This window comes from Corvus brachyrhynchos, unplaced genomic scaffold (assembly GCF_000691975.1).
Source record: "Corvus brachyrhynchos isolate BGI_N302 unplaced genomic scaffold, ASM69197v1 scaffold266, whole genome shotgun sequence".
NCBI classification, from domain to species: domain Eukaryota; kingdom Metazoa; phylum Chordata; class Aves; order Passeriformes; family Corvidae; genus Corvus; species Corvus brachyrhynchos.
In genome coordinates, this window is record NW_008238633.1 from 1,839,968 (window position 1) to 1,850,703 (window position 10,736).

At 44.0% G+C, this 10,736-nt stretch overlaps 2 protein-coding genes across 3 annotated transcripts in view; one reads left to right on the plus strand and one right to left on the minus strand.

Moving 5' to 3' along the window:
• The window catches only part of MKRN2OS (MKRN2 opposite strand), a gene marked incomplete at its 5' end in the record, with an annotated part of 7,743 nt that extends 4,739 nt beyond the window's left edge, over positions 1 to 3,004 (plus strand). The window contains 3 exons of the mRNA XM_008636070.2: positions 53 to 102; positions 727 to 889; positions 2,279 to 3,004. Coding sequence (XP_008634292.1) covers positions 53 to 102; positions 727 to 889; positions 2,279 to 2,525 — 460 coding nt within the window. The remainder of the gene's footprint in view (positions 1 to 52; positions 103 to 726; positions 890 to 2,278) is intronic.
• Positions 3,005 to 3,377: 373 nt separating this feature from the next.
• On the minus strand, positions 3,378 to 10,730 carry TSEN2 (tRNA splicing endonuclease subunit 2). 2 transcript variants are annotated; one of them, XM_008636029.2, is made up of 12 exons: positions 10,491 to 10,730; positions 9,977 to 10,166; positions 9,144 to 9,225; positions 8,424 to 8,460; positions 7,534 to 8,038; positions 7,355 to 7,432; positions 6,828 to 6,878; positions 6,036 to 6,174; positions 5,309 to 5,345; positions 4,585 to 4,696; positions 4,113 to 4,202; positions 3,378 to 3,686 (listed from the first exon to the last, which is right to left on the minus strand). In XM_008636029.2, the coding sequence occupies exons 2-12, from the start codon at positions 10,148 to 10,150 to the stop codon at positions 3,627 to 3,629; spliced, it is 1,365 nt and encodes a 454-aa protein (XP_008634251.1). In that variant the 5' UTR covers positions 10,151 to 10,166; positions 10,491 to 10,730; the 3' UTR covers positions 3,378 to 3,626. The 2 variants fall into 2 exon arrangements, with proteins under 2 accessions (XP_008634251.1, XP_017592843.1); XM_017737354.1 differs by lacking the exon at positions 10,491 to 10,730 and having other exon boundaries at positions 9,932 to 10,069.
• Between the last annotated feature and the right edge of the window lie 6 nt (positions 10,731 to 10,736).

Here is a 10,736-nt window from a genome sequence, read left to right on the forward strand (position 1 = left end):
GAGCGGTGGGGGGCCGTTCTCTCCCTCAGCAGCCCCTCTGCTCCTCTTGCAGCGGCTACGACGGGCACTCCGACCTGCACGTCGGGATCACCAATTCCCAGGGTAACCAGCACCCTGGGGCCCCCTCCCACACCCCGGCAGGAGCCAGCTCAGCCCCGTGTCCCCTCCAGTCACCCCAGATGCCACCCGTGCTGCCCTGCAAATGCCAGCTCGGAATATCCTGGGATCGGGCACTGGGAATGATCTCACCTTGCAGCAGAGCTCCAGAGCAAATCCATTCCCCTGAAGGGACTGAACAGGCCTTGAATAGAATAAACATGTGCCTTCCAGCCCGAATGAACTGCTAGGCCTGCTTTAAAGGAATTACGGGAAGGTTTGAGTTCCACACAGTTTTTGGTAATTCTGAAAACACCCCTAATTAAAAAACATTTTTAAAAGTCCTACTGGGTTCTCCCTAGAGTAGGCCCACCCTGCAAAACATCATTTCAGATGTATATTTAATACAGTCAAATTTGAGGGTTAAAAATGAAGCCTGGTTGTCCTTAAATTGCTCTGATTATCAGAAGAGCAAAACTTTTTTCAAACCACGCTGTGAAAATGAGACCAGGTCTTTGCTGGAAGCCAGGACTGCATTTCCTACTCAGCTGATGGGAAGTGAAGTCACAAAAACACCCCAAAAAGGGCAGTGTGTGTGTGTCCCCCAGCGCCCCATTGCTGTGTTTCCAGGCGTGGTGTACAACTATGACCAGGAGGGTGTGCACAGGGCTGGCAGTGGCTGGGAGCAGTGCATCAGCATCCCCCTGGTGCAGCCGGACATGTCGGAGCTCCTGCAGCAGTGGGATGACCTCCTGGAGGAATTTTCCTTGGAAGAGGCCTGGCTCCCTCACAGGTGTGTAGATGACAGTCTGGGGTGTGTTTGGGATGAACTGGGCTGGTTCCTCTCGGACCCCACAAGGTGTGGGGGTCATTCAGAGCTTGGTGTCCTTCAGGACACACATTCCTGACAGCCCCAGGATCGCCCTCAGCCTGCCCTGGATGGACAGTGTTCTGAATTTTAAGTAACAGACTCATCTGCTAGGACATGAAAGCTCTAAACCAAGAGGTGGCTTTAGGGAATTTTGCATTAAGCACTCAGTTCAATGACACAGTACCTGGACGCTGCTGAGTACAAAAGTCCAGGCACAGCTCCATAATTGTTTTTCTAGGTTTCAGGAGTTTGAGTTGTATTTGCATTTGAAGGCTGAGCACAGTGATGGGATTCTTGCCCAGTTCTAATATCCAGATGATGTTTTTGTTGTCAGTGGTGAGAAATGGGAAACCAGGCTGGTTTCCAGCTCTGCTGGGGACAGAGCAGCTCTCCAGGAAAACACCAGTCCTGGGATTGTCCCTCAGTAGGAGCAGCTGTAATACAGAGCCTGCCTGGCTTTCACTGAATAAATGTAACCATAATATAAAAGAAAAAAAGAAAACATCAAATCAAAAGCCTTTTTTAGCAATTCTCTATGTGCTGACTATAAAATTTCAGGGATCATACATTACCCCCCTAAAGGAGATGGAAGAATTTAATTTAGAAAAGAATTTTTAGATGTTTACAGAGTTGGTAAAGCCAACAGGATTTGTGTTACTTTTACAGTTCCCAGTAGTACTAAAACTGACTTGACATCAAAAAATCGCTGGCAGGAGGTGGAGAGATGTGTCCATCCCTTCTCCAAGCTTTGGTTTCCATCTGCCACCCCCTGACACAGTGACCTACTTTTTCTACAACCAGACCAATGGCCACTGAACTGAAAACTGAACTCTTTTAATTAAATCTTCTGCTTATTTTTTCAATGGACAGGAACTGCACTAAACTAATCCTGTAACTCCTTTGGGTTCAGGCCAAGCCTGATTCTGATTTTCTAGATAGCTCTTCACTTACTGAAGGATAGTAGAGAACATCACAGATAGAAGGAACTGGATTTTAAATGAGCTCCCACACACCCGTGGTGGCACACAATTAACTCTGGGGCTGCAGGAAAGAGTTGGTAACAACAGGTGAAAGAGCAAAGGGTAACAAGGTAAAAGCCAAATAAGGATAAAAAAAAAAGAACTAATTTTTGTCAAATCTTGCAGCCTTGAGAATAAAACTGAGAGAGTTCCCTGGCTGGGAAGTACCGCTTGTGATGAATGGAATCTATTGAACCAGTGGGATCAAGGGGAAGCTCGTGGAGAGCTTTCCTTGAGTAAGCATTCCCCCTGAGCGGTGAGGAGGGCCCTTGCTGAGCAGCTGTTTCCCCAGGTACGAGGAGCAGCAGCACAACTGCTACACCTTCGCCCTGGCCTTCGTCAACCGCGTCCGGCAGGGCCGGGGCCGGGAGCCCCTGAGCAAGGCCCAGTTCACCGAGAGGTTCCTGATCCCACACACCAGGGAGGCCTCCAGGTACCTCACCCTGCACCGGGAGCTGGCACACAGCGACTGCTACGTCGTGCCCCTGCCCGAGCAAGAGCAGGACAGCGGGGCTGGAAACGACACCTTGCTGGAGTAGGACAGCAGCCATGGGAAAGGAAGGGTTAAAGCTCCACATCTCAGGGGTTAGGGCTGAATGTTGTTAAAAAAACATCATTAACTTTATCCTGCTCCTCAGGGAAGGATCAGGAGACTGAGCTTGTGCATTTCAGTGAATGAATGTACATATGCAATGTACACAGCACAGAGAATTTCCATGGGAACTATTCCTATGCAAAAATCTTTCCTGCTTTAACACTCACTGTGTGCTCTGTTCTGCAAAGACACTTCACACCAGAAATCAGGGCTGCTGTGGAATTCAGGGCTTTACAAATGAACTGCGGGAACTTCAGCTGTAGCAAACCTCAACGGCCTTTTCCTGCTGCAATTGTTTACTGATGAGTAAAAAAAGGGAGCCTGCTGGTGTGCTGCTGAAATCCCCAATCCCTATCTGACTGCAGATTCACTGTTATTTTCCTTTCCTGTAATTACTAATAAATACAACAACAAATAAATCCAGCCTCTTTGCCAGTCAGATTTCTTTTCCATTCTGAACTGCATGGTGAAGCAAGGAAGCCAAGGCTGAATTCAGATGTGTGAATTCCAAATCCCAAGGGAAGCAACACATCTCAGCCTGACGGGGAAAGGTGCCCAACACCTGATTCGGCCACAGAGTAAATTTAAATCCTTGCACATTCTGGGAAGAGTTCCTCAATTCTAAGCTTATGATTATGAAAGTAAGTTCCAGGGTCCAGGCACCCAACTGCAACAACCGAACCTCTCCCCAAATCCAAATTTGTGCAACTTCACCAAGACTCTGCAGTCAGGTTTGTGGTGCCATAATACCAGAAATACTGTTCCTAATGACTGCAGCGTAGCCACCACTCAAACATACACCTTTTTATCTTTTATATTTTGAGTTGGGACACAGCTTTAATTTTTTCCCTTTCATCTGTTCAGTTACATTTTACAGTACAACATTCTCTCCAGTAAACATGATACAACTCATTTTAAATAGCATTTATACACACCAAGTGAATATGTTCGTAGAAAACCTTCTAAGGCAACAGTTCATCATGAGATCAGGTAAAAAACAACAAGAAGTGATTTTATAAAAGTGAGTTTTTTCTTGTGCAGTCAGTTAAAATTCATCCTGTTCACTGCGCTCACGGGAAGAAACCCAACGAGTAACGATCAGTTCCTGAAATAAAACCCAGCAATTATTATGGGAAAAAAACCCCAAAGCTACAGATAACCTGTGAGGGATAGGGATTAGGTCTGTAAAATTGATTGTATTACATGACCATTGAGAAATTTTAGTAGATGACTGCGTTTGTTCCTGAACTCTCACACATTTCTCCATTTATTTCTGAACATGAAACACATGTTCAGAAATAAACAAACATACCTCCAGAGGTATTCCTATTTCCCCAGGCAAATGCTTACATGCACAGCAACATTCAGATTAGGAGATTTTTAAGTTTTTAGAGAGCCTGCAATGCACTTTTCATGACTTGGGGCATGAATGAATTTAATTTTATTGCAGCCATGTGTGCAAAACCCAAATCAAGCCAAAGAACAAGGAACAGTTCTCCCAAGGAGCTGCAGAAAGGCAGGAACCACTCACCTGAACCTTGATTCTCTTCATACACTCTGGGGTTGACATCTCCTCTGCAGTCATGTCAGAAGGTCTGATCAAATAGCAGAGCATGAGCTCCTGCAGGCAGCCAGGAAACACAGGAATTTCAGTGGATTATGGAAGCACCGTGAAGCTCACACAGAAAATCTCAGGGAAATTTCAGTCTCACTGCTCAAAAGAAAATCCTGGGAGGTGGAAAGGGCTTTAAAAACAGAAGTGGCAATCAGGAAACAAGTGTCCCTCAGGTGTTTTTGCTGTTTCTCACACAACTTTTAACATTCCTACAGGTGGCAGAACTTTAATAATAATGATTTAATAATAATTCTTCCAGGATTCACTTGGATATTGAAAAAGGACACTTCTCTCCCTACTCATATTGTTCAGCCTCAAATTCCCTGCGCCTTTGGAGTGAAACTGCACATTAATCACTCCAAAGCTGTTTTTACCCCAGCACTTGTACCTTAGAAGCATTTGCAGTTGTTCTGTTCAGCCCAGACAGGGACATCCAGCTGAGGGGTCTGCGAAGGGAACCTTCAAAATTATCATCCACCAACTCAGCAATGACAGAGTAACTGGAAGACACAGCAGGCAGGACAAGTCACAGAGAGGAAATTGCCATTTTCTGAAGAAAACTCAGGAACTAGAGGCTAAGAACTGGCATTAAACAATCTGCCAGCTTGCAGGTAGCAAGTTGAAATTTAGTCTTCTTCTGTAAGGAAGAGAGGAGAAATACTGAAGTTGTGGATATGCCAATGGCACCTTCCCTCCCCACCCTTCTCCTGATGTTTGTGGCATTCTCTTTGTTAATGCCGAGCTGACATTTATAACCAATTTATTATCTAGGACTTCAACCTGACTAGCCAACAAATAAAGACAATTATCATCCCTTAAAAGTTCTCCCAAATCACATCAATTACCCAGACCATATATTTTTCTAAGTCAGCATTAATAAATCCAATTATTTTCCTGAGTGCATCATCATCTACAACTTGTAATTTTTAATGCCTGTTATTTAAAATCAAAGAAATGGTGTCACTTAGTACTCTGCTAGAAGAAATCTCACATTCCTAGCTGGCAGCATATTTTGAGTGATGAATCTGTGCTTAACCAGTGAAGATTCTAAATTGGTGTGAGTGGAATTTAATTTGAAGCAAGGGAATGAGGCAGAAACATGAGTGTCAAACCTGGCGTGGTAGAAGGGGGGCCCTTTTCGATACAGCACTGAAATGAAAGAGAAACACCTCAGTTAGATCAGAGTTCCAGTGAGTTTAATACCAGGGCCCATCAATATTGTCACATTTCTGCTGCAGTAACAGGCATTACTGCACTGTTTATGTTGACATGAGCTAAATGGAGTTCTTAATTACTTTGCAAGGACTCCACTAATTATTTCTGTAATCTTAAAACCCCCGACCATTAATGACAAAAAAACAAGTCCCTTCTCCCTCTCCCTCCAAAAACCCATACAGAGAAAGAGTCTTAGCAGTAAATTCAGCACAAGTCCAGCTTCTATTGAATGGGATGAATGATGTGCATGAACTTTGATGTGAGTTGGGATCTGAATTCAAACCTGTTACTCTAGAGACTGTCACATTAGCACTGCAGAAAATGTGTTTAGAAGGCGACAGAGAAAGTTGGGAAGGGAATTTCAGTGCAATCCTGTAGGAATTATGAACCTCATGAAGCAAACCAGACCTTCCAAGCTGTCTCTTCAGCGGCTGGATATGGGATGTTCCTTTCCACTCACATCCCAACTTCACTGCTAACCCCAAACGTCCTTCACCAACTGCAAGCAGCAAAGGCTGCTCCAGTTCTGCAGCTCCTCATTGAATTCCTCTCTGGGCCTGCAGTTCTGCCTTGCCTGAAGGAGGAGTGAGCTGGAAACGATCCCATTTTTGGGGAGGTACTCACAGAGATCCGTGCCGTACTTCAGCCCCACCTTGGGCACCCAGCCCTTGCCCCTGAAGTAGTGATAGGCCATGTAGGTGGTTTTGAAGTCAGGCTTCACCTCACTGAACACTTCCCACAGCTTCACAATGCTCAGGGGCTCCTGAAAACCACACAGCAAGGTCACTGCATTGATATAAACCAGTCATGCTCTGCTACACACAGCACTGCAGCCAAACACCAAATATCACAGCAGCCAAATACCAAACTCCCCAGGCTGCTGCACACAGCATCAACTACAGGCAGTAAAACACAGAATCCCTAAAAACAAGACAGGAACCTGGTACTCCACTTTGTGGGTCTGTTAGGCAGTTCACAATCAGTCCCATAACAGCCCTGTTTAAAGGAAAGCCTGATAAATCTTAAACTAAAAGCACAGGTTTGAAGTACTGTCATTTCATGAATAATAGTTCAACAGAATTAATGTTTCAAATTCCAAGGAATTTTGCCATTTCAGGTGGGACTATTCACCATATTATTTCTCCCACATTTCCTGCCTAAGTTACAACAAAAATACTTTCTCAACAGACAGACTGTGCTTAATTATATTTGTCTTGGTAAACTTAAAGCTTCCAGACCTGTATTTCCTAAACATAAATACCATTACTTGTAAGAAAATATTCCCAACACTCTGTTTGATATTTCCTCCTCCAGAATTAACAGCATAAATCACTGCCATATAGGTAAAGATTTCAGACCAAACCATATCCAGAGGAAGAGTATCCCCAGTAACCCAAAATTAATTCAATCTCTTACCTCACCATAATAAATACTTAAACATCCCAGGGCATACACCAAGAAAAAAGCCTGAAAAAACCAAACAGATTAAGTTTAACTCATAGCTACATTCCTCCTGTGGTTTATACACAAAGCCTTGCAAGAACAAAGGCTTAATTAATTAATTAATTTTCTACATCATCCCTGCTGAAGGCATGGTGTTAAAATTAACACATAATATATTTAGAAGCAGCACTATTGAAACAGGATTCATATAAACATTATGTTCCTGGTATTTCTATATTTAAGTCCTGCCACTGGTCTCTCTGGCAGTGGGATTATTCATCTAAAGCAAATCGGATTGGACCCTTACTATTTTTTAATCATCTCAGGTAATTATCACAGGTTATCCAAGCTAAGTTTAATGACTAAGACAATGCAAGTACTTAGGAGCCACAGGAGGACCCTGCACTCTAGAAACAGGTATTAAATGACATTGTAACATAGATCAATGTTTGCTTTTTCATATGAAAAGCAAACCAACTTGCACTGTGCTTGACACATACCTCTTCCAAGCTGAGTTGTAAGTACTCAAAAATCCTAAATGGGTTTTTTCTGCATACTAATACTTCCTTCTTGACAAGCTACAAGAAAAATTGACTGTATTACTATAATGTTAAACTGGAAAAAATACTGAATTTGGAAAGCAGCTTTTCTAAAAGATGAGGATCCTCTTTTTCCTTACATTTCCTTGTGCACAAGTGGAGTCATCTTCAGGACAGGAGCTTCCTTCTTCCTCCTCTTGCACCAGCACATACTCCAGAGCACATTCCCTCAAGTCCATCCCCTGCCAAGCCCTCTGCTCAGGGCTCTGCTTCCCCTCGCAGCCACAGAGCACAGGAGGGTCCCTGTGGCAGGATCCTTCAGCCATTTCTCTGGAATCCCCTTGCTCCTGGTCCCTGGAGCCACTCCCAGGATCCATGGCTGCATCTCCTCCCTCCTTGGAGCCCCCGTTCTGACCCTCAGGACTTTGGGCTCCTTCACTGCCAGCAGATTGCCTGGATGGTTCTGTATTTTCTGGGTTTGGGCCCATGCTGGTGCAGCTGTCTCCAGTTTGTTCAGCCCCATCCTCTCTGGAGAAGGGCAGCCCCAGGGGTTTGGTGTAGCTGTCCAGGATTTTGGTGACGGAGCAGTCGTCGAGGCCCTGCTCCTGCAGGACACTTTTAGCCCACTGCACACGGCGCTGGTACCTGGGGAACAAAATAAATGAGGAATTCCAGGGATTACATCCTTTAATTAACACCTAAAACCCTGGAGGTTCAGCACAGTTCACAGACACACACCAGCAGTTACTGTGCACAAATGTGCACAGGTAATTACCCACACCATGCATGCACTCAGCCTTGGCTTCTATTCAGCACTAATACCTGCAAGCTTACATGAAAAACCACCCTGAATATCATCCCCTACCCTATTTCTACTTCTTCTAATGGGATTTATAAATGAAATAATGAGAAAACAGAAGCAAGTCACCCTCATTATTTATACAGCCAACAATCTGAAAGCCAGTAAGAGAAATATAAACAAGAGTAATCTGTTTCCTAAAAACACCAAGAAAAAAGCAAATTAACTTACTTTTGAGATGTAATTATGGGCATGTTTGTGTTAACACCTGTTAAATAAAGAAAAATCCTACATTGTTTCAGCAATATAAAGATGGTTTTGTGAGATTCTGATCACTGAGATGGTAATTATCCCCCTTTTTCAGTCCTCAGTGCCATTTTGGTCCCACTTTTCAAGCAGGGCGACAGCAGAACCAGAGAAGGTACAGAGGTAACAGCATGCACAAGAGAACAACTAAATACACTGTTTTCCTCCAGGCAATTATGGAGGGATGTGATAAAATGCACTGATGTCCACTGGGACTTCACTGTCATGGGAGAGAAGAGTAAGGAATGAGTCTTCCTATAAACAGGCAAGAGCAGACTGGGTGTAACTGGCTACAACCAGATTGAAAACTTTACAAATCATCCCCTTATGATTTCAGGGATATCAGAATCTGCAGATTAAACCCCAGGAAAATAGGGGAAAGAAAAGTCCCAGGATGGTCCCTTTACTTCAGACTTCCCAAGCAACAGCTCAGTGAAGATTTAGGAGAATGCACTAAGGAATTATCCACATGGATTTCATATTCTTGGATTTTCCTTGGCACAAGAGATGGGGAGAGAGATACCCTCAAGCTGATCCAGCAGATTATTCTTCTGCAGGTAATTCATAAAAATACACCTTCAATGAGTGAGGAAAGGTGAGAAGAGCTACCAGAGCAGTGATGAGGTACAAACAGGCCCCATTTACCTCTCCACTTGGCCACCAGCAGAGGATCTGAAATGCTGAACACTGGCCGGCTCCTGGAAAGGATCCCTTTTCCAAAGTAGCCCTGCAAAGGACAGGAAAAACCCCTAATTATCTCATGGCACAAAAATGAACTTCTTTCCCAGTTATAAAACGTGGACTGCTGAGATCAGCTGGAACAAACAGCTGAACTCCTGCAGCATTTAAGCTCTGCCTAAAGCTTGTTTGGCTGCTCGTAACTGGTTCAGTATGAAAACACCTGATTTTACCAGGGGTTTAAATCCCATTTAGCCTGGAGAGTGTTGGGTCTTTTTCCTGAATTCTGAATATTTGTCAGCCAAAACCTCCCAGCAAATGTTTGAAAACAACACCTGAAACCAAAGAGATACCACTGCACTAGAATGCTGCTGAAATGGTGCTCAGACACAAAAAACTTAACACAGATTATTGTACACAGGAATAAATCACTCTGAAATTAAAAGAATCATACAGGCATTTATAAAACATCAATATTTCAACCTCCTGAGCTTTAAAAACACGAAAATGCTTTGAAAAGTCGCATGAAATCTTGAAATGAGACATAAACATGAAGGCTTTGCAGCTGTTTCTTAGCTCACAATATCACTTAATGCCAAAATTTACTTGCTTGGATAAGAAAGACTTTTCACATTTGATACAGAATAAACTTTTTGTATTGATTTCAGGAGAGAAGGGAAATAAGGAGAATCACAGGAGGCTGAAGGGGCAGGAAAGCATAAAGGCAGCAGATTTGAACCAGTATTATGTTTTACCTGCATTTAAAACACTACAAATATTGTGCTAACAGGGTGCAGCACCTTGTTGTAGAGCTGTTCAATATCCTCTGGGTTCCTCACAATCACATTGTTGTTAATGATCTCAGCCTGGCATACTCTGAAATCCTTCCCCCCTACATCCACAGGAAAGGGAGCCTTGTACGACTCAAAAACTCTTCTTTTCCTTCTTGGGGGGTGAAATACTGCTTCTGCCATTTCCTAATTTTTCCTCCTAAAAAATGGAAACAAAAGATTTAACACTCAGGAGTTAAGGTTCACCCATTTTTCTGTGTTTCAGCAAGACCCCCTCTGCAGTAGCAAATTCTCAATGGATCCTGCAGGGTAACAGAGGTTCAGTTCTGTAACTCTGACACCAGACAAACACAGGCACGGGTGTGCTGGAGATCTCTGATGTGGCCTGGGGTATCCCCTGCAGAGCACACAGGGATGCTCCTCAGCTAAGAGCTTATGAGGGAAACTCCAGTAAATAAAGGAACAAAGTACATTCAGGAATAAAGCAGAGGTATGAGCACAAAAGCAGACACCACACAAGTACCTAAATATGAACCGTTCTGAACAGTCTGAGCTCCCAGGAGCGTTTGGACAACGCTGCCAGGGATGCCCAGGGTGGGGTTGTTGGGGTGTCTGTGCAGGGCCAGGAGCTGGACTCGATGATCCCTGAGGATCCCTTCCAGCTCGGGAGATTCTGTGACTCTGTGAATCAGGGAATAAATTCTGCAGTTAGAGCCGTGGCCTGGCAGGCTTCTCTGCCTTAAACCGGGATCCGCTTTGCCAAGGGACG

Bases quoted from the DNA above. Each gene is read 5' to 3' on its own strand.
- TSEN2 (XM_008636029.2), bottom strand. From the start codon at position 10,150: ATGGCAGAAGCAGTATTTCACCCCCCAAGAAGGAAAAGAAGAGTTTTT. The intron at 7,433-7,533 runs GTAAGGAAAAAG...TTTTTCTTGTAG, and splicing joins CCACTTGTGCACAAGGAAAT to CTTGTCAAGAAGGAAGTATT. The intron at 6,175-6,827 runs GTAAGAGATTGA...TGTGGTTTTCAG, and splicing joins TAAGTATTTATTATGGTGAG to GAGCCCCTGAGCATTGTGAA.